We start from the raw sequence: 18,509 nt of genomic DNA on the forward strand, positions 1-18,509 counted from the left end.
GGGGATGGCGTCTTTGGGCTCTGACCCCATGAATGGGATTAGTGCCCCTACAAAAGTGTCCAGAGGAATCCCTGACCCTTTCTACCACGTGAGAACACACACAAAAAAGCCACTGTGTATGTATGAAGAAGGTAGCCCTCACCAGACACCAAATCTGCCAGTACCTTGATCTTGGACTTTTCAGCTTCTAGAATGGTGAGATATAAATTTATGTTATAAATGTATAGCTCAGTGGGTAAAGAATCTGCCTGCAATGCAGGAGACCCTGGTTCAGTTCCTGGGTCGGGACGATCCACTGGAGAAGGGATGGACTACCCACGCCAGTATTCTTGGGCTTCCCTGGTGGCTCAGCTGGTGAAGAATCCACCTGCAATTCGGGAGACCTAGGTTAGATCCCTGGGTTGGGAGGATCCCCTGGAGAAGGGAACGGCTACCCACTCGAGTATTCTAGCCTGAAGAATTTCATGGACTGTATAATCCATGAGGTCACAAAGAATTGGACACAACTGAGTGACTTTCACTTTCATAAGCCACTCAGTTTATGGTATTTTATTTAGCAATCTGAGCTATGACATAAGCCATATTTACTTGTATATACTGGCAATAAACAAATAGAAAATAAAACATTTACAATAGTATCCCAAAACTCAAACACTTAGAAATAAATCTAATTGAAGATGTATAGGACTAACAATTAGAAAATTTTATTGAGAAAAAATAAAGGAAAGCTAAACGAGTGGACTTGTTATGGAATGGATGACTCGGAATTACAAAGATATAAGTTTTTCTTTGGATTATTACATACTTCATGCAATCTCAACCAAAATCCAAGATGTAGGCTTATTTCCCCCCTCCCCCAGCAATGTACAAATCAATACAAATCAATTCTAAAATTCATATGGAAATGCAAAGTCCAAGAAAAGCCAAGCTTTTCTTGAAGAAGAACAAATACGAAGGACTCACACTATAGCAGGAACTATTATAAAGCTGTGGATAATCAAAACTGTGTGATACTAGTATAAGAACAGATAACTGTCCAATAGAATAATCCATACATATACGATCACATGATTTATGACAAAATGACCATGAAATTCAGCAGGGAAAAGGGTCTTTTCAATAAATCATGCTGGGTCAGTGGGATATCCATATGGAAAAAAAATGTTTATTGACTTCTACTTCTCATTAACACACAACAATCAGTTCCAGATGTGTCTTAGTCCTTTTGGGTTGCTGTAACAAAAATACCATAAAAATTGGCATCTGGTGAGGGTCTGCTTCCTCATTCATGAATGATGTCTTGTTGCTATGACCCCCGCTGCCAGAAAAGGGTCTCTCCTGAGTTTAATCTCATTCAGGAGGGTTCTGCCTTTATGAACTAATCATCTCTGCAATGCCCCGTCTCTAATACCACTACCTTGGGGATTAAGATTTCAACATATGAGTTCAGGGCAGAATACAGATATTCAGACCATAGCAATATTGGGTTGGAGAGATAAATTGAAAAATAAAGCAATACCCTTTTAGATGGAACACATTTTCATAACCTTAGACTAGGCAATGCTTTTTAAAATTGGAAAAAAAATTATGATTGAGTCACAGAGTGGAATATTATATAGCTGTGAGATTAATTGATGCCTACATTCAAAAATACAGATGAAACTCTCAAGCACAGAGTTGAGCAATAAGAGCCAGACAAGAAGAGCATATATTTCATGTATATAATGTATCATCTATTTCTGCTTTATTGACTATGCCAAAACCTTTGACTGTGTGGATCACAATAAACTGTGGAAAATTCTGAAAGAGATGGGAATACAGACCACCTGACCTGCCTCTTGAGAAACCTATATGCAGGTCAGGAAGCAACAGTTAGAACTGGACATGGAACAACAGACTGGTTCCAAATAGAAAAAGGAGTATGTCAAGGCTGTCTACTGTCACCCTGCTTAGTTAACTTTTATGCAGAGTATATCATGAGAAATGCTGGGCTGGAAGAAGCACAAGCTGGAATCAAGATTGCTGGGAGAAATATCAATAACCTCAGATATGCAGATGACACCACCCTTATGGCAGAAAGTGAAGAGGAACTAAAAAGCCTCTTGAGGAAAGAAAGACAAGAGTGAAAAAGTTGACTTAAAGCTCAACATTCAGAAAATGAAGATCATGGCATCTGGTCCCAGCACTTCATGGCAAATAGATGGGGAAACAGTGGAAACAGTGTCAGACTTTATTTTTGGGGGCTCCAAAATCACTGCAGATGGTTATTGCAGCCATGAAATTAAGACACTTACTCCTTGGAAGGAAAGTTATGACCAACCTAGATAGCATATTCAAAAGCAGAGACATTACTTTACCAACAAAGGTCCGTCTAGTCAAGGCTATGGTTTTTCCAGTAGTCATGTATGGATGTGAGAGTTGGACTGTGAAGAATGCTGAGCCCTGAAGAATTGATGCTTTTGAAGTGTGGTGTTGGAGAAGACTCTTGAGAGTCCCTTGGACAGCAAGGAGATCCAACCAGTCCATTCTGAAGGAGATCAGTCTTGGGTGTTCATTGGAAGGACTGATGCTAAAGCTGAAACTCCAATACTTTGGCCACCTCATGCGAAGAGTTGACTCATTGGAAAAGACTGATGCTGGGAGGGATTTGAGGGCAGGAGGGGAACGGGACGACAAAGGATGAGATGGCTGAATGGCATCACCAACTCAATGGACATGAGTCTGAGTGAATTCTGGGAGTTGGTGATGGACAGGGAGGCCTGGCGTGCTGCGATTCATGGGTGGCAAAGAGTCAGACACGACTGAGCGACTGAACTGAACTGAACTGAACGTATCATAACAGGCAGAACAAACCCAGAAGTCAGGAGAGCGGTTGTCACTGGGTAGTGAGTGACCAGAAGGGAACACGGAACCTAGTGGGTGCTGGTACCTGTTCTGTTCTTTGGTTTGGGGGACTTTGCCCCTGTTTTGTTAATTCTCTTCTCTCTGTGCTACATGATTCTTATCTCAAACTGTCTTTGCTGGAACCTTTTTTCTTCAAAATTGTTGGGCAGACCTCAGTTTCTGCTTGTGTAGTTATTCAGTTTACTTTCCATATACATGATGTTTCATTATGTTTTACTGAGGTTCTGCAAAATGCCTGCCTCTCAGGATTGTTTCTGGAGACTGACTTTTTTTCTTCCAGGTAGTTCTGTGGCTTTCTGAGAACTCTTTCTGATAAGAGTTCTGTGTTCTCTGTCCCGCTGCCTCTCTAATGAACGATCGCCACTCTGCCTTCTTTACGACGTTGTTCTGCATTTGCTGCTCTGTTATTATTATACTGGTGAAGAAGGAGGAAGAGATCCTCTTGAACAGAAAGTGTAATTTTCTGATTGGGGCAGCATCATGATGCCGCTGTACTTCTTGTGTAATTGAAGATTTCACTGCTTAATGGCTTTAATAGCCTGCCCAGGGATGACAGTGTTGTTTCCCGCCAATCTGAATATGTGGTCTTGTTGACAGACATACCTCTCTTAGGGCAAGAGGTTTGTCATGCTATAATCATTTGGTATCACTCAACATTAAACTCATCAAACTACTCTTCTCTATTATTTCACACTCAGCAAATTTGTTTGTGATTATAAACTTGGCTTCCCAAAACTTTCTAACAGGCAGAGTTCTGATCCACTTGATGTTTGCTTTAAATTCATAGATAGGTATTCTTTTGGCTTATGTTATAAGCCATTCTCCACACGTCAAATTAACTCTGGGGCATTAAGAATATCCAGCTTGAATCTAGCATCTTGGGGTATGTTGATCCTATCAAGGTAGTCTATCTGGAGAAGCCACTATTCAGCTTTCCTCCACCCTGTTGTTCAGTCGGTAAGTTGTTTCCAACTCTTTGCAACCCCATGAACTCCAGCACATCAGGCTTCCTTGTGCTTTCCCATCTCCCTGAGTTTGCTCAAACTCACGTCCATTGAGATGCCATTCAAGCCAATTCATCCTCTGACAAGCAAACAAATATATATGATATCCATCAGATCAATGTTATTCTGCTTACGAAAATAGAATTATGGTCCTCAGTGACTTCCCAGAAAAGGGGATTTAGGAAAGAGGAATTCAGATGTCCATAAATTCTAATAAACATCATTGAATAAGTGAAAAATTCCACTATGAGATAAATGTGGACAGCTGCCACACTAGCTTGTTTTTCCATCATCTAGCTGTTTCTCCAAAGGAGGAAATGTCAGTGAGCAGACTCATCCTCCAGCAACTTGTTCAAATTTCCACATCACCTCTCCTACACAAACCTTCCTTGTTCCCCTACCGTGCATTTCTATCACAATGCAGGAGGCAAGCAGTAGCACATCAAAACTGCTCTCTGGAGAGAGTGATGATTATTGTTTTTTTAATTTTGTTTTTCCCTATAGTTCAGAACCCCTCTGGGGACTCTCCAGTGTGTCACAGACATTGCCAGTCACCTCTCCTAACTAAAGGTCTTCACCCAGGATGCTCTCCGTAACCTGCCAGCTTCAAGTCCCCCGGGGCTTTGGGCAGCCCAGGCATGCAGACTGGTGGCTCGTTCCCATCTGCAGCAGCTGAGAGTTCCATGGAGAGTAAGGCAAGGCTGAGCCAACAGCAGGTTCTCCAAAGGAGGACCAAATGAGGACCTGCTGTGCTCCAATACAGCCTGGCTCAGGGGAGCCACGTAATTAGTACAAACATCACTGTGGTGGGATACCTCTCCAGCTCTGTTTATTTTGTACATAAACCTAGCTTCGGTTCCACTAGGTTCAACAAACATTTGTTAAACATCTGTGCTGTGTCAGATCACATCTAAGGCACAAGAGCAATAAGGATGAAGAACACACGAACAGGACACCCTCTAATACCCTTTTACAACTTTAGAGCTCCCAAAGCACTTTTCACATGTCTCATCTCCATCAACCTTGTGAAATCAAATAGAGTATACATGGGTACTGCATTTCCATTTCACAACTGGGAGGGTTGAGAATCTGAAAGACTGGGTGAATTCCCTAAGATCACACAGTTAATAAATGTCTTAAGTTCTGGGACCAGAACCCAGGGATTCGAGTCTTTATTCAATGCTCAATTTCACTGTATTGCTCCCCCACCCCTTTTTACACATGGTCATTTGGCATACAGTTAGAGGATGTTTCAGACTGTTTACATGTGCCAGGAAAGAGACACTACTTTTTTAGCTTTTAATTCTCCATTATGAACGCCGTGGATAAAGTAAGCCAGAAGGATTCATATTGGTGTTCAGTCACTAAATTGTGTTCGACTCTTGCAACCCCATGGACTGTAGCCCGCCTGGCTCTTCTGTCCATGGGATTTCCCAGGCAAGAATACTGGAGTGGGTTGCCATTTCCTTCTCCAAGGATTCATACTATCATTGCTTAATTCTGAGAGATCATTTTCATCCCTGACCACTCAAATGATTTCTTCTAAATTATGTTTGTGTGTGCATCCAATTCAGTCTGTTGAATCAGCTACTTAGTCAACCAAGAAATGATTGACTTAAAATTAGAAGAAATGAGTAAGACCTAAAATTCTGCTTGTACTGGAATCTTCAATGCCCAAAGTACATATTTTCTGTTGCAAATATTTTAGCTCTTGGTTATATCCAATTTGAAATAGAATTTTATATTGTCTTATATCCTATAATTATTCTAATAACACTACACATTCCTAGAGGAGAGCAACCATATCATGGGTCTGGGAATGTGGCCAGAACTAACAATATTGCTGAATGGAATTTAAATTATGGCTGACCATTTTACTCCCTAACAGGAAGTATCAGAGCTAATGGTTGAGAATGAGATCAGAGTGGGACAAACTTGGGTGAGATATCTGGTTTGAAGTAATCTTGGGCAAGTTATATAAACCAGCTAAGCTATACTGTCCTCCTTAGAAGATGGGCGTTAATTGTCATCCTGTAGGATCTTTGTAAGAATTAATGAGAAGCCTGGTAGACATTGAGAATGAATGTTTGGTCTTATCAAGCCCGCTTCCTTGGATCTTTCCAGAGGTCCTTCTGTCTTCCTCCATTTAAATGCGATTTTTTTTTTTTTCCCCTCTAAAAGTTCAGAGTTCCAGAGCCAATTATTACTCATGGAGCATCCACCACAGAGGGTCTTGTATTTGCTGAAAATAACTGAATAAGTATTTGCTGGTTATATAATAGAGTGTTTATTATATTCTCTCATTTTACTCTATTTTGTGTAAATGTTGACTAGCAATTAATGATTGCTTCCAATCAGATAGTTCCTTGAATAATCATATATCACCTTTACAAAGGTATGATAAATTAATTACTGCTACAGGAAATTGTGTTTTTTAAAAGATATAAAATTGGATTCTGAACGCTTCATGTAGTTCTCTAAACTGAGTTTGTTAAAAATTATCCATATTTTTCAGAGAGATAAAATTAGCCCCAATTTTGAGAAATATAATAGCATTTAAGAATTCAATTAGATGATCCCTTCAGGCTAATAATAAGCAAATGAAAACTAGAGCATCTACCATTTATGACCAAAATCATAAAAGGAACCATAATGCTAGACGCGTGGCTTTAAGACTGAGTTTTATAAAGCACGTTTTCATCTGCTTATTTCATTCCTAAGGCTGAGAATTCAGAGTACTGAAAAAAAGAAAAAAGAAAAAAAGGTCTGTTTATTTCTCTTGTTACATAATTATGACAAAGAGAAAATCATCCTTTTGCAACCTTTTCAGGTTCCCCACAACAATGAATTTATTCTTTCAGCAGAAATAAAGTTACCGGTAAGATTATAAATGGGCTTCCCAGGTGGCACTAGTGGTAAAGAACCCGCCTGCCAATGCAGAAGAATTGCAAACCTGGGAATGGGGATGACTGGCCAATAAGAAATATGTAAGTGACTACATGTGCCTGATCCTAACGTGACCTGTGAGCTACAGTAGCTCGTATGTATTGCTAAAATTCTCAGATTAACAGACAGCACCCAGCACTTAGCAGATGCTCAGGAAATACCTGCCAGATAAATGACAGCTGTGCTAAGAAGGGACAGCAATTATAGTACCTCAAATCAGGGGAAATCAGAGTCACTTCCTGCCTGAGAAGTTAGAAGAGTGTTTGCTCTCTGAAACTGAATTGTTAGTCGCTCAGTCGTGTCCAGCTCTTTGCGACCCCATAGACTGCAGCCCGCCAGGCTCCTCATCTATGGGATTCTCCAGGCAAGAATACTGGAGTGGGTTGCCATTTCTTCCTCCGGGGGATCTTCCCAACCCAAGGATTAAACCTAGGTGTCCTGTATTACAGACACATTCTTTACTGTCTGAGCCACCAGAGAAACTAGAGTTGCTGAATATTAAGTCGGAGTCACAAAGAAGAAATACTGATGCACATGACTTAATCATCAATAACTTGAAACAATGATAAGTTCTCACTGTAATTTTTCTTACCCCAAAAGCATTGCAGAGAAATAGAAAATGCAGATAAGAGATGAAAAATTTAAAACCACTGTTATAAGAATATATTCTTTCAGATGATCTTCTATACATACAGATAATTCATATACATGTGTATTTTCTTTTGTAAAAACTGGAAGAACACTTTTTGGTAATTTTTTTGTTATGTCACAAGAGATATTTCTCTGTTACATTATTTTTAATGACAATATAGCACAATGCTGGATGGATGCACAATCATTTATTCACCCACATCCCTGTTGGACATTAAGGATGCATCTTTGTTTTGTTTTGTTTTTTTCCTTTGAGAAATGATGCTGCCCCTTTGTGATTGAATACTTAATAAGTTAAAGTGATATCTTGACTATAGGCAACTTGCTCTCAGTTACTTTTCCTGAAACAGCAATAAGACTGACATCACTGGGGAAAAAGAGGAGTTTGTGTCTACCCACTGCAGTGATAACTGACCCAGAGGAAGGAACTAAACCCAGATGGGTTCTAACTGGTTAGTACCCCTGTTCTAATCATCTGTCTTCCTGGGGCCTGGGCAACAGCAGATCAGAAAATCAGATTCATGTTTTGAAGTTAAAAGGAACTTAAGAAATCATTAATTGTCATATCCTTAATTGATTCTTAGGTTTTATGGAGAGATGAAAGCATTTTCGCCCAGGACTAGAACTTAGATCTTCTCAACTCAGAACCTGCTGGTTTTCTGTAATCACACAGGGACTTGACACTTTTATAATTGAAGACTCTGAATAAGTAGAACTTTGGGTCTCAAGGTTGACAATAGCAGGAGCAGATGGCCCATGTTTAAGCTCAAGTGCAAGAAAACCATCTATGTACAACTTTCAAAGCGATGATCCCAACTGGTTCTACAACCTTTAGCTAGAACACCTCATCCAAACTTGAAAACAGTATGCTAAGTGAAAGAAGCCAGACACAAAGGCCACATCTTGTATGATTCCATTTATGCTAAATGTTCAGAATAGGCAAACCCATGGTGACAGAAAGTAAATTAGTGGTTGCCAAGGGCTGGCAAGAGGGAAATGGGAGTGACCGCTTACTGGGTCCAGGGCTTCCTTTCAGGAGTAACGGAATTATTCTAGAATTAGACAGTGTTAAAACATACAACACTATATTTTCGAATGGTCAAAATGATGAATTTTGCTTATGCAAATTTTATCTCAACTAAATTAAAAGCAACATCAACAACAACAAAAATTCTATCCAGTCCATGTCAGTGAAGACAGGAGATAGAAAGAACAGACGGGGGTGGGGGGTGGACTGGTGGTTCAGTGGTTGGGACTCTGTGCTTTCACTGCAAGGGGCATGGGTTTGATCCCTGGTTAGGGAAATAAGATCCTGCATGCTTTGCAACCTGTCCCCACTTCAGCCCCCACGCCCCAAAATAAAGGGAGGAGCAAATGGGTAAGTGGCGATTGATTAAATAGTTGCCCCACTGTGGGCTCTCCCTGGGGAGGGCATGTGGGTACTTGCTGCATGTTCCATCCCCATTCCCTGCCCCATTTCTAGCTTAGGGAGATTCCAAAGAACCCAGCCACAAGGTGACCCATGCCACCTGGAGTTCAGAGCACAGGGGTTGGAGCTTGAATCTGCATACAGCCAGAAGCACAGTATTGGGTTCAAGATCTGGTTCAATCACAAATCTTGGAGAATTTACAAAAACCAACTGGAGCAGGCCAGAAGGTTGTGGAGCAGAGTGCACTTGCAGAGCTGGTGGGCAACCTTATGTGTTTTCTGTGACCTAAGCTCCGGTCATATTGCAAAATCCCTACCAAGAGGGCTGTCCCTAGAGTGTGCTTTCAGCAGAAAGCTTCCACCTGCAACAATCAGGCCCCTGCAGGGCTAGATACTCTTGTGAGTTGTCCCTGAAAACCACTCAAAAGTCCTCTCAGGTTAAAAAGAGGTAACTTTATTATTATTATTTTAAAGTTTAGGCCACACCAGGCAGCATATGGGACCTTAGTTCCCTGACCAGCGATCAAACCCACACCCCCTGGATTGCAAGACAGAGTCTTAACCAAGTTATCACCAGGGAAGTAAAAAAAGAGGTAACTTTAGGTTAGTGTCCCAACTATACCTGATCACAGTATGTGTGCTGAAATTAAATGAGATACAGAATGTGAAAGCCCCTCACAGCATATAAAGTTCTATTACAGTGTTCATGATTAGTAAAAATGACTCCAAGTTATCAAATTAGCCCTATAACAATTTTTTGTCTCCTAGCTCTAATTCCATAAGTCTTTGATTACAACCTGAGAAATTCTAGAAATCACAGGGCTAGAAGACCCCTGAGATTTCATTTACTCAAATCCCTGCCCACAGGCAACCCGAGCCAAAGGACCACACAGGCTAGATTCAGAATCCCATCAAATGTCAACCCACTTTCTCCTATCCTGGAGTCGTTACTGGTCAAAAAACACACACACAAAAAAAACCAAAAAAAAACCTGATAGATTGTGCCATGTAGAAAAGACCAGAGAAATATCTATCCGTCCTATTTTAAACTTCTGAGAAGGCAACTCAACCATCTGTCTTGGCAACCCATTCTAAGCTGGAACCACCCTGTCAAAAATGTCTCTTTTGGTTTAATCTAAATCCTTCAAATGGAGCCTCAAGCTAATTTTGTCCCATTCCATTTTCAAATAATTTGGAACACAGTTGTTTACCATCTGAATTATAGGATTATACAATATCACAGGGTTTTGGTGAGCAGTAAATGAAATAAACATGTAAAACACAGAGGTCATATCTGACACATAGTAATAGCTCAGTACCTATTTGTTTATTATTACCATCATATATACTAGGATTCTTGTTTCAAGTGACATGAAACGCAACTCAAAATAATTGAGGAAGAACAAGGAAGGAAAAAGAAAAAGGGATGTGGGTAGAGAATGTAATTAGAAGGGAAATAAAATTGTGCAGCGGCCTTCAGGCACTACTGGATCCAGGACTCAAATAATGTTCACAGGGCTCCTCTTTCCCTCTCTTTACAAGCATTTGCAGTATAGACAGCAGGAGGGCAATGAGTACATTCGCGCTGCCTAAGAATCTGCCTAAGAAACTGCCTCATTCACCAGTTAATTTATCAAAAATTCCTTCAAAGACAAGTAGGTGGCAAGCACAGTTCTAGAAGCTAAGAACAGAGCAGTGTTCAAGATAAAACATTTCACCCTTGTGGAATATACCTTCTAGTGGAAAGGGTGGATCTGGTAGAAGAAGAAGGGATTCCAGAAAGATAAAACGTTATCAGCCACAAAGTAAGGTCCCACCTTACACCATCATTAAGATCAACTGTTGGCTTTCTCTCACCAAGTCAAGTAAACCAACCCTTTGCAAAACTCTCTTCCTCTTGGTAAATGTGCAGAACCCCCCAAATCAGGTCTTCAAATGGGTAAATAAATTTGCCTGGGGATTTTGAGCGCATTTAGTTTATTTAGGCTGTGTAATCTTTGCACAAAGTTTCTAAGATGTGCCTGCAGCCCTAATAACATAACATTCTGCTTCCATTTTCAAAAGCTACTTTTTTTTTTTAACCATTTTTGTTTGAAATATAGGTCTTTCTCCCATCTTCATTTTTTTTCCTTTGAATAGGATGTTATTTAGTAAAATACTGCAAAAGCCTGGTCATCTATTAGTCGTTTAAAAAGTGTTCCTCTGGGTAATTTTAATCTATTTCTCTGTGCTAATCATTCTAACTGTAAAAATAAAGCCCTGTACACTTTTTTTTTTTTTTTTTTGAGAACCCAAAGAAACGTGGCCTAAACTTTAGGAAATCTCAACCTCTGCCTTTCCCCTGGGAACTTGCAGTAAGAAATGTTTCCTGAAGCATTTCAAACTGTATTATGATAAACTTCAACTTTTCAGAAAACCAAAACTAATCTGAATCAAGCTGCTCTCACCTGAAAAACATCAATTAACCAGTGCTATTTCAGATTCACTCCACAAACAGCCTAGCTAAACTAACGATGCACACAATTCTATCTGCATTTGGCGCTGGCCTAACAGATCTGTGCCATCACATGAATCCATTCATTGACAATGTAGAGACCAACGCGCACTAAATTCAAGGTGGCTCGTGTGTGTAGCGGGGCCGAGGAGTCGGTCGTCTACGTCATCGCTTCTATTTTTCAAGTACTATTACAAGTTATGTGCCCTGCCCCCAACTGTTTTTCTCAATTTAGTGCGTTTCAATGTCCCTGTCCCTTCTGCTTTGATTAGTATTTCTTGTCGGGGCAGTAATTTAGCTCTTTAAATCCGGATATGATGTATAAATGGGTCATTTGGCTCAGTCAAATCCCATCATTAAAACTGATCTCAGAATTAAACAAAAATGGATTTTTAATCGAAAAGCTCATCAGCTCCACCCCCTGTCTCCTCACTTTGCCCGGCCTTGTCCACCCGGTCTCGCACCTTTCCTAGCGTGCCTCTTGGGAAAGGATGAAGAACCTCGGCAGACACCCCTTCCGGAATCAGTCTCTGTCCCGCGCGAACACATTTTGGAAAAAAAAAAAAAAAAAAAGCCTGGCTTTGGGATTTTTTTGCTTTTAAGCGTAATACTCTTATCTTTGCCTTCCAGGCGGAAGGTCGGATCCAACCCTTCTTTCCTGCGCTTCTCCTTCGCGAATGGGGCACGAACCCTGATGCTTCCTCCCGAGTTAGGAAAGGGACCGAACTTCCCCAGGAGGTGCGCAGCGTCTTCGCGGCGCTTTCGCGGTTCCTTCCCCCAGTAGGAGATCCTGTTGCACCGGAGGGAACGCGCCCGATTTTTCTGCATACCCCCCGCCCCCCTTATGAGGGCGGAGACCGAAGCCGGCTTGGCTTCGGTGTTTGTTTTGCAAACCTGTAAAACCCACAGTACTTAGCGCTGTGCGAGCCCCCCGGGCCTTCGCCCAAAGAAAGGTAGCGATAAGAGGTCGAGGAGCTCGGCGGACTCGATGGGAGAAAGACGCGACTCGCGCGGTCACGACACGTGGGTCTTCAAGGCTGTGACCTCTAGCTCCCGGGCTGGGCGTGTCCCTTAACCTCCCTCGACCCCACCAGCCCGCGTGTCGGGGCTGGGCTCGCCGACGCGATTGGCAGCAGTGCGCGAGAGCGTCCTCACCCCTGGGTACGCGAGCCCGGCCTCCGGTGTGGGTCCCCCGCCCCGCCGCGCGGCCGCTCTCCCGGACCCAGAGGGCCAGGAAGAGGGCGGCAGCGGGGCCGCGCGGTGGGTGCGTGCAGGGTGCGCCGGCCGCCGCTCCGATTGGCTGCACCGTCGCCCCCTCCCGCGCCGCGCGCCCCCCGCCGCGCGCCCAGCCGGCTCCCGCCCGTAGCCCGGGAACAGGTTCACGCTGGAAGGAGGACGCGCAGGGGCGGGACTGGTCTCCCCGCCCCGCACCCGACCCTGAGCGCGCGGGGATAAAACCCGGCCAGTGGCGCCGGGGAGCCGGGGCCCTGTCGCCTCCCGAGAGCGGAGAGGCGGGGCCGGCTCCGATCCGCTTCCCGCGCCCCCGCCCCTCGGACCCGGGTCCAGGAGCCGGGCGCCCCACGCGACGACCGGATCGCCCAGGCGGTACCTTCAGCCGAGCAATGAAGAAAGCCCGGGAGAACCAACCGGAGCCGATCGAGACGTTTCCTGCGGCCGGGGTTGCTGCTGCTGCCCCCGAAACGGCGGCTTGAAACTCTCCAAAGTTGCGAGCCAGCGAGAGGCTGCCGCCCGCCGGGAGCAAAAGGGAAAGGAAGTCTAAAGATGCCGGAGTGACAGACAGAGACAGACGGACGCACAGACCTGCAGAAGACACCACGTCGGCGGCCTATCCCCGGAGCCCGTGAGGCGTCCCAGCTCTGTGAGTTGCTTTCTGGACGGGTGGCCTGCTAAGTATTTCCCTGTAATTGGTTATAAGACGCGTTTGTGTATTTTTGTGTCTCCTAGAGAGAGAGAAAAAAAAAAAAACCAACAACAACGAAGGATGCACCTTAAAAAACAATTGAGTTTCTGATGTTGAGAAGGTTGTGCCAATAGAATGGAACTGTAAATGCCTGTAAGAAGGAGTAACCCAGGAAAAATTGGCATCTAACATAGACTCCCCAGTGTGAAAAAACCCTCCGTTTCAAAAGTTATTGGAAAGAAAGCCAGATATTACTCTTAAGGGTTAACTAGTGCTAGTGAATCTTTGCTTTTTAAACCCCTCTTTTAATATTGATTTTTTACCAGGTTCACTGGTGGGAGGCTGAGCTGGTGGAAAAGGCTCCTGGAAGAGACTCAGAGGCGACCATAATGTCTTTACGTTTACACGCACTGCCCACCCTGCCTGGAGTTGTCAGACCGGGCTGCAAGGAACTGCTGTGTTTGTTGGTTATCACGGTGACTGTGAGCCGTGGTGCCTCCGGGGTGTGCCCCACCGCTTGCATCTGTGCCACTGACATCGTCAGCTGCACCAACAAAAATCTGTCCAGGGTGCCTGGGAACCTTTTCAGGCTGATCAAGAGACTGGATCTGAGTTACAACAGAATTGGGCTTCTGGATTCTGAGTGGATTCCAGTATCCTTGGTAAAGCTGAACACCCTCATTATTCGGCACAACAACATCACAAGCATTTCCACGGACAGTTTTTCCACCACTCCAAATCTAAAGTGTCTTGACTTGTCATCCAATAAGCTGAAGACCGTGAAGAGTGCAGTGTTCCAAGAGCTGAAGGTTCTGGAAGTGCTCCTGCTTTACAACAATCACATTTCCTATCTGGATCCTTCAGCGTTTGGAGGGCTCTCCCAACTGCAAAAACTATACTTAAGTGGAAACTTTCTCACGCAGTTTCCCATGGATTTGTATGTTGGGAGGTTCAAGCTGGCAGAACTGATGTTTCTAGATGTTTCTTATAACCGGATCTCCTCTCTGCCAATGCATCATATAAATTTAGTGCCAGGAAAGCAACTGAGAGGTATCTTTCTTCATGGAAACCCCTTTGTCTGTGACTGTTCTCTGTACTCCTTGCTGATCTTTTGGTACCGTAGGCACTTCAGCTCAGTGATGGATTTTAAGAATGATTATACCTGTCGCCTATGGTCTGACACTAGGCACTTCCATCAGGTGCTTCTGCTCCAGGATAGCTTCCTGAACTGCTCTGACAGTATCATCAATAGTTCCTTCCGTGCCCTTGGCTTTATTCACGAGGCTCAGGTTGGGGAAAGGCTGATGGTCCACTGTGACGGCAAGACTGGTAGGGCAAATACCGATTTCGTGTGGATCGGTCCAGATAACAGAGTGCTGGAGCCGGATAAAGAGCTGGAAAACTTTCATGTGTTTCCCAATGGAAGCCTGGTTATAGAAAGTCCTCGTTTTGAGGATGCTGGAGTGTATTCCTGTGTTGCAATGAATCGGCAACGTCTGTTAAATGAAACTGTGGATGTTACAATAAACGTGAGCAATTTCACCATTAACAAATCCCATGCGCACGAGGCGTTTAACACAGCTTTTACCACTCTTGCAGCCTGCGTGGCCAGCATTGTTTTGGTACTTCTGTACCTCTATCTGACACCGTGTCCCTGTAAGTGTAAACCCAAGAGACGAAAAAATATGCTAAACCAAAGCAATGTCCATGCATCTATTCTCACTCCCGGCCCTGATAGTGATGCCCCCACTGATGAACGGAAGGCAGGGGCCGGAAAAAGAGTAGTGTTTTTGGAACCCCTGAAGGATACTGCAGCAGGGCAGAATGGGAAAGTCAGACTCTTTCCCAGTGAAACGGTCATAGCTGAGGGCATCTTAAAGTCCACGAGGGTGAAATCCGACTCAGATTCAGTCAATTCAGTGTTTTCTGACACACCCTTTGTGGCGTCCACTTAGTTTTGTGCCTGCATTTGTGCGATGTAGTGATTGAATCTCTTTATATTCAACTTTGTGTGTGGTCTGCAGAAAGAAACAGCAGGGCAGAAATGGGGTTGTTCTGTGTTTCAGAAATAAAACCAAAAGATCTCTTTCACTGGTTTATAGGAAATGTGGTAGAGCACTTAGGTTCATGCCAGAGAAAGATGGAGTTGTATTTCAGAGTTTAAGTTCTAGAAAATACCTTCATCTTTAGCACCACTGATAATTTCAAAGCTGGCCTGGAGGCGACGTGACTGACATTGTCCTTTCAGGATTCTTGAAAGAAAAGCTAAATTTCAGATATTAGAGATTTTACTAACTTATTGGGACCAAAGTTGAGTTATGTTAAAGAAAAGTGTTCATTTTTAAAAGATGCAGAAGGAAGAACCAAGCAGCAGTTGTTTATAAAGCACAAAGTAAAGTTAGATTTGGGGATACTTCAGTTCATGTTATCATTGCAGACCAGAGTAAATAGACAGTCCTGATCAAATTTGCTGAGCAGTGCCACATTACATACGGTGTTAGATAAATAGTATAGTAAAGGTACATTTGTTTGGCCATCTTCTTTCCATTCTGTACATCTCCTATTCATGTACAAAAGATCTTACTGAAAGTTTAAAGCCATCATTATTTGTTGCCATAAATATGTAAGTGTCAATGCCAAAATGTCTGAATAACTTCTTCAGCCTTTGTTCTAGGAGACTAATATGTGTCTATATGCTCGTGTGTGTATAAGTCTTAAATTATATGAACTGTTAAAGAGATGCCACTATATTGTACTTTGGACATTTGAATTAATGTAAATACATGTGTTCTGCGACTTGGATGTTCTGTTTTATTTGGCTATTTAAAAATATAAATCTAAGATGTTTTATGTGATCTGATCGTGCTGCTTTGTGTTAAATACCATCTATTGCAAATGTCTCTCCAAATTTCTTATATTTTTTTAAAGAGGAAAAAAGGCTATGGAGTGTCCTACCCAGTGAATACCTTCAATATCCCATTTTACCTGATACCATTATGCACTTCAGCCAGGTTTGAAAGTCACTTAAGCTCTAAATTTGGAGCATGTAGGAGCCTCCTTATTCCCATATCTACTGTGAGATAATCAACTACCCACTTTGAACCCAGGTTTTCTCAACTATGAAAAGGAAATTTCAGAGGTTCCTTCCCACCCTGAAAGTGATGACTTCCCGGTGGTCTTAGCTCCATCACAGATTTGCACTGGCTTTCTGAAAATATACCACGTACTGATAGAGGACAGGAATAGGATTAGGACAGACATAGCACTGCCTAGGTCTGAAGGACTATGGATTATCAAACCCAGCTGCTTCACTTTCTCAGGGATAAATGAAACCCAAAGAGGGCTGTGGGTTGTCTAAGGCCACAGAGTGAGTTAGTGACAGGGATTCAAGGAGAGCTCAGTTTCCGGATTCTTCCTGGTGAAGATAAGAGAGTCAAAAAGTGGCTATTTTTAATGAAAAGGATGATGAAGGAGCCAAAGAATGAGGCAAAACAGCGGTCAAAAAATGACAAAGGGGAATGAATCAAGGATGTATTGTCGCCGGGGCTGAGAGAGAAGATAATTAAAAGAGGGAGGCCATCCTAACAAGCATTTGGAGAACTGGAGAATGAGATGAGGAGGAAAGACTGACTTTGGTAGTGGTGGTTTTGGGGGAGCAATGGATCCTGGGTGACAGCTTGATAAGTGCCAAGCCAGGCATAGTGGCAGATACTGGTCAGCTGTGGGTTAAGGAGTTGGGTTAGTGGTCAGGATGTATGCATAGGAAATAGCATAGGATGTTAGCTATCGCTCAGTTGACTTGACAATTCCTTATTGCCTAGTTGGTGTTAAAAACTTACTGCCTCTACCTTTTAAGCATAGACCTCACCTGTTAGATAAGATCCTTCAGTCCCAAGGATATTACAGGAAAACATTTTATTCCAATTCCTGCCATTTAAGCAATTAGGAAGAACTGTGTGACCTGTGTGATCTTTAAAATTGTTACTCTTTTTTCATTCATATTTGGGTGAAAAGATGCTGTGGTTCATTCAGGGTCACACAGAGAGTCAGGACACAGAGGGAAACTCCTGAAACACTGATGCTTCAGCAAGGGGAAGGGCTGCCTCCAGGGGCCATGATCACCAGGGTGCTGAGTGTGAAAGAACATGGCCGGCAGTGGGGTTGCAGAAGATCTCTGAATTCAGCCTTTTCTGGGCCGGATCTCTAGGGTCTTTCAACTCTCAAACCCTTGATCCTAGGAAATGCATGCTGCCTTTGGCAAGGGACCATGGACAGTACTGGCAGTGGGGAGTTTGGAGAGCCTGATTTTGGCTGATCCTAATCCTGATGCTTGGTTAAAGGATGAGCTGAGTTGAGATGAAAACTAACATATTTACAGCTCAAAAAACATGCATATATACATATACGTAGGTATATATATGGATGTATGTATAACTGAATCACTTTGCTGTCATCTGAAACTAACACAACATTGTAAATGAGCTATATTTCAATAAAAAATAATGCAAAAACAAATCCTGAATGCTGCGAAGCAAAGCTTTGTTTTGGGCAGGAATAGGAAGGCATGGTGATGCAAAAGCATAGAACTGAATGTTATGCTGTGGAATTTTAAGTTCTTACGTGTATCTTCTTTTTTGAGGGGGTGGGGAGGGTAGAAGCCTAGGGGCTTCCCAGGTGGCACTAGTGGTAAAGAACCTGCCTGCCAATGCAAGGGACATGAGACTCGGATTTGATCGCTGGGTCAGGAAGATCCCCTGGAGGCGGGCATGGCAGTCCACTCTAGTATTCTTGCCTGGAGAATCCCATGGACAGAGAAGCCTGGTGGGCTATAGTCTATAGGGTTACGAAGAGTCAGACACAACTGATAAGACATAGCATGCACGTAGAAGCCTGATCACATGTATTTTAAATGTAGGAACAGAAGTGATTTGTACATTATAAATTTGTTTCATTCAAAATTTTTATATAATTTTCCTTCCAGGTAATAATTTGGATTTATGTACCTGGCTTATTCTTTTAAGGTACTTAGTATTTTTTAGTATCAGTTATTAGAGAAGTGGATACTCTGGAAAAATCAAACAAAGATCACATATATGAAATTTTCCTGGGCTTACAATATTTTTTCACTATAAGATACTAAGCTGATGATAGCACCCTCTA

The 18,509-nt window shown here is 42.8% G+C and overlaps 2 protein-coding genes across 46 annotated transcripts in view; one reads left to right on the plus strand and one right to left on the minus strand.

The window, feature by feature from the left end:
- PCED1B (PC-esterase domain containing 1B) overlaps nt 1-18,509 on the minus strand; it is a 217,046-nt gene that overhangs the window by 195,805 nt on the left and 2,732 nt on the right. For 15 of the 45 annotated variants that reach the window (XR_009600246.1, XR_009600241.1, XR_006059330.2 and 12 more), the window contains exon 1: nt 12,584-12,814. The exons of 18 other annotated variants lie outside the window; for them this stretch is intronic. The gene's annotated coding sequence lies outside the window, so the exon portion shown is untranslated. Of the gene's footprint in view, nt 1-11,892; nt 12,815-13,037; nt 13,149-18,509 lie in introns of those variants that run through there. 12 more of the 45 variants (XR_009600245.1, XR_009600251.1, XR_009600242.1 and 9 more) reach the window with 2 other exon arrangements.
- AMIGO2 (adhesion molecule with Ig like domain 2) lies at nt 12,910-17,864 on the plus strand. The gene is made up of 2 exons (XM_012174400.4): nt 12,910-13,307; nt 13,676-17,864. Exon 2 carries the CDS (start codon nt 13,739-13,741, stop codon nt 15,302-15,304), a length of 1,566 nt encoding a protein of 521 aa, XP_012029790.3. The 5' UTR covers nt 12,910-13,307; nt 13,676-13,738; the 3' UTR covers nt 15,305-17,864.

This window comes from Ovis aries, chromosome 3 (genome assembly GCF_016772045.2).
Source record: "Ovis aries strain OAR_USU_Benz2616 breed Rambouillet chromosome 3, ARS-UI_Ramb_v3.0, whole genome shotgun sequence".
Lineage (NCBI taxonomy): Eukaryota > Metazoa > Chordata > Mammalia > Artiodactyla > Bovidae > Ovis > Ovis aries.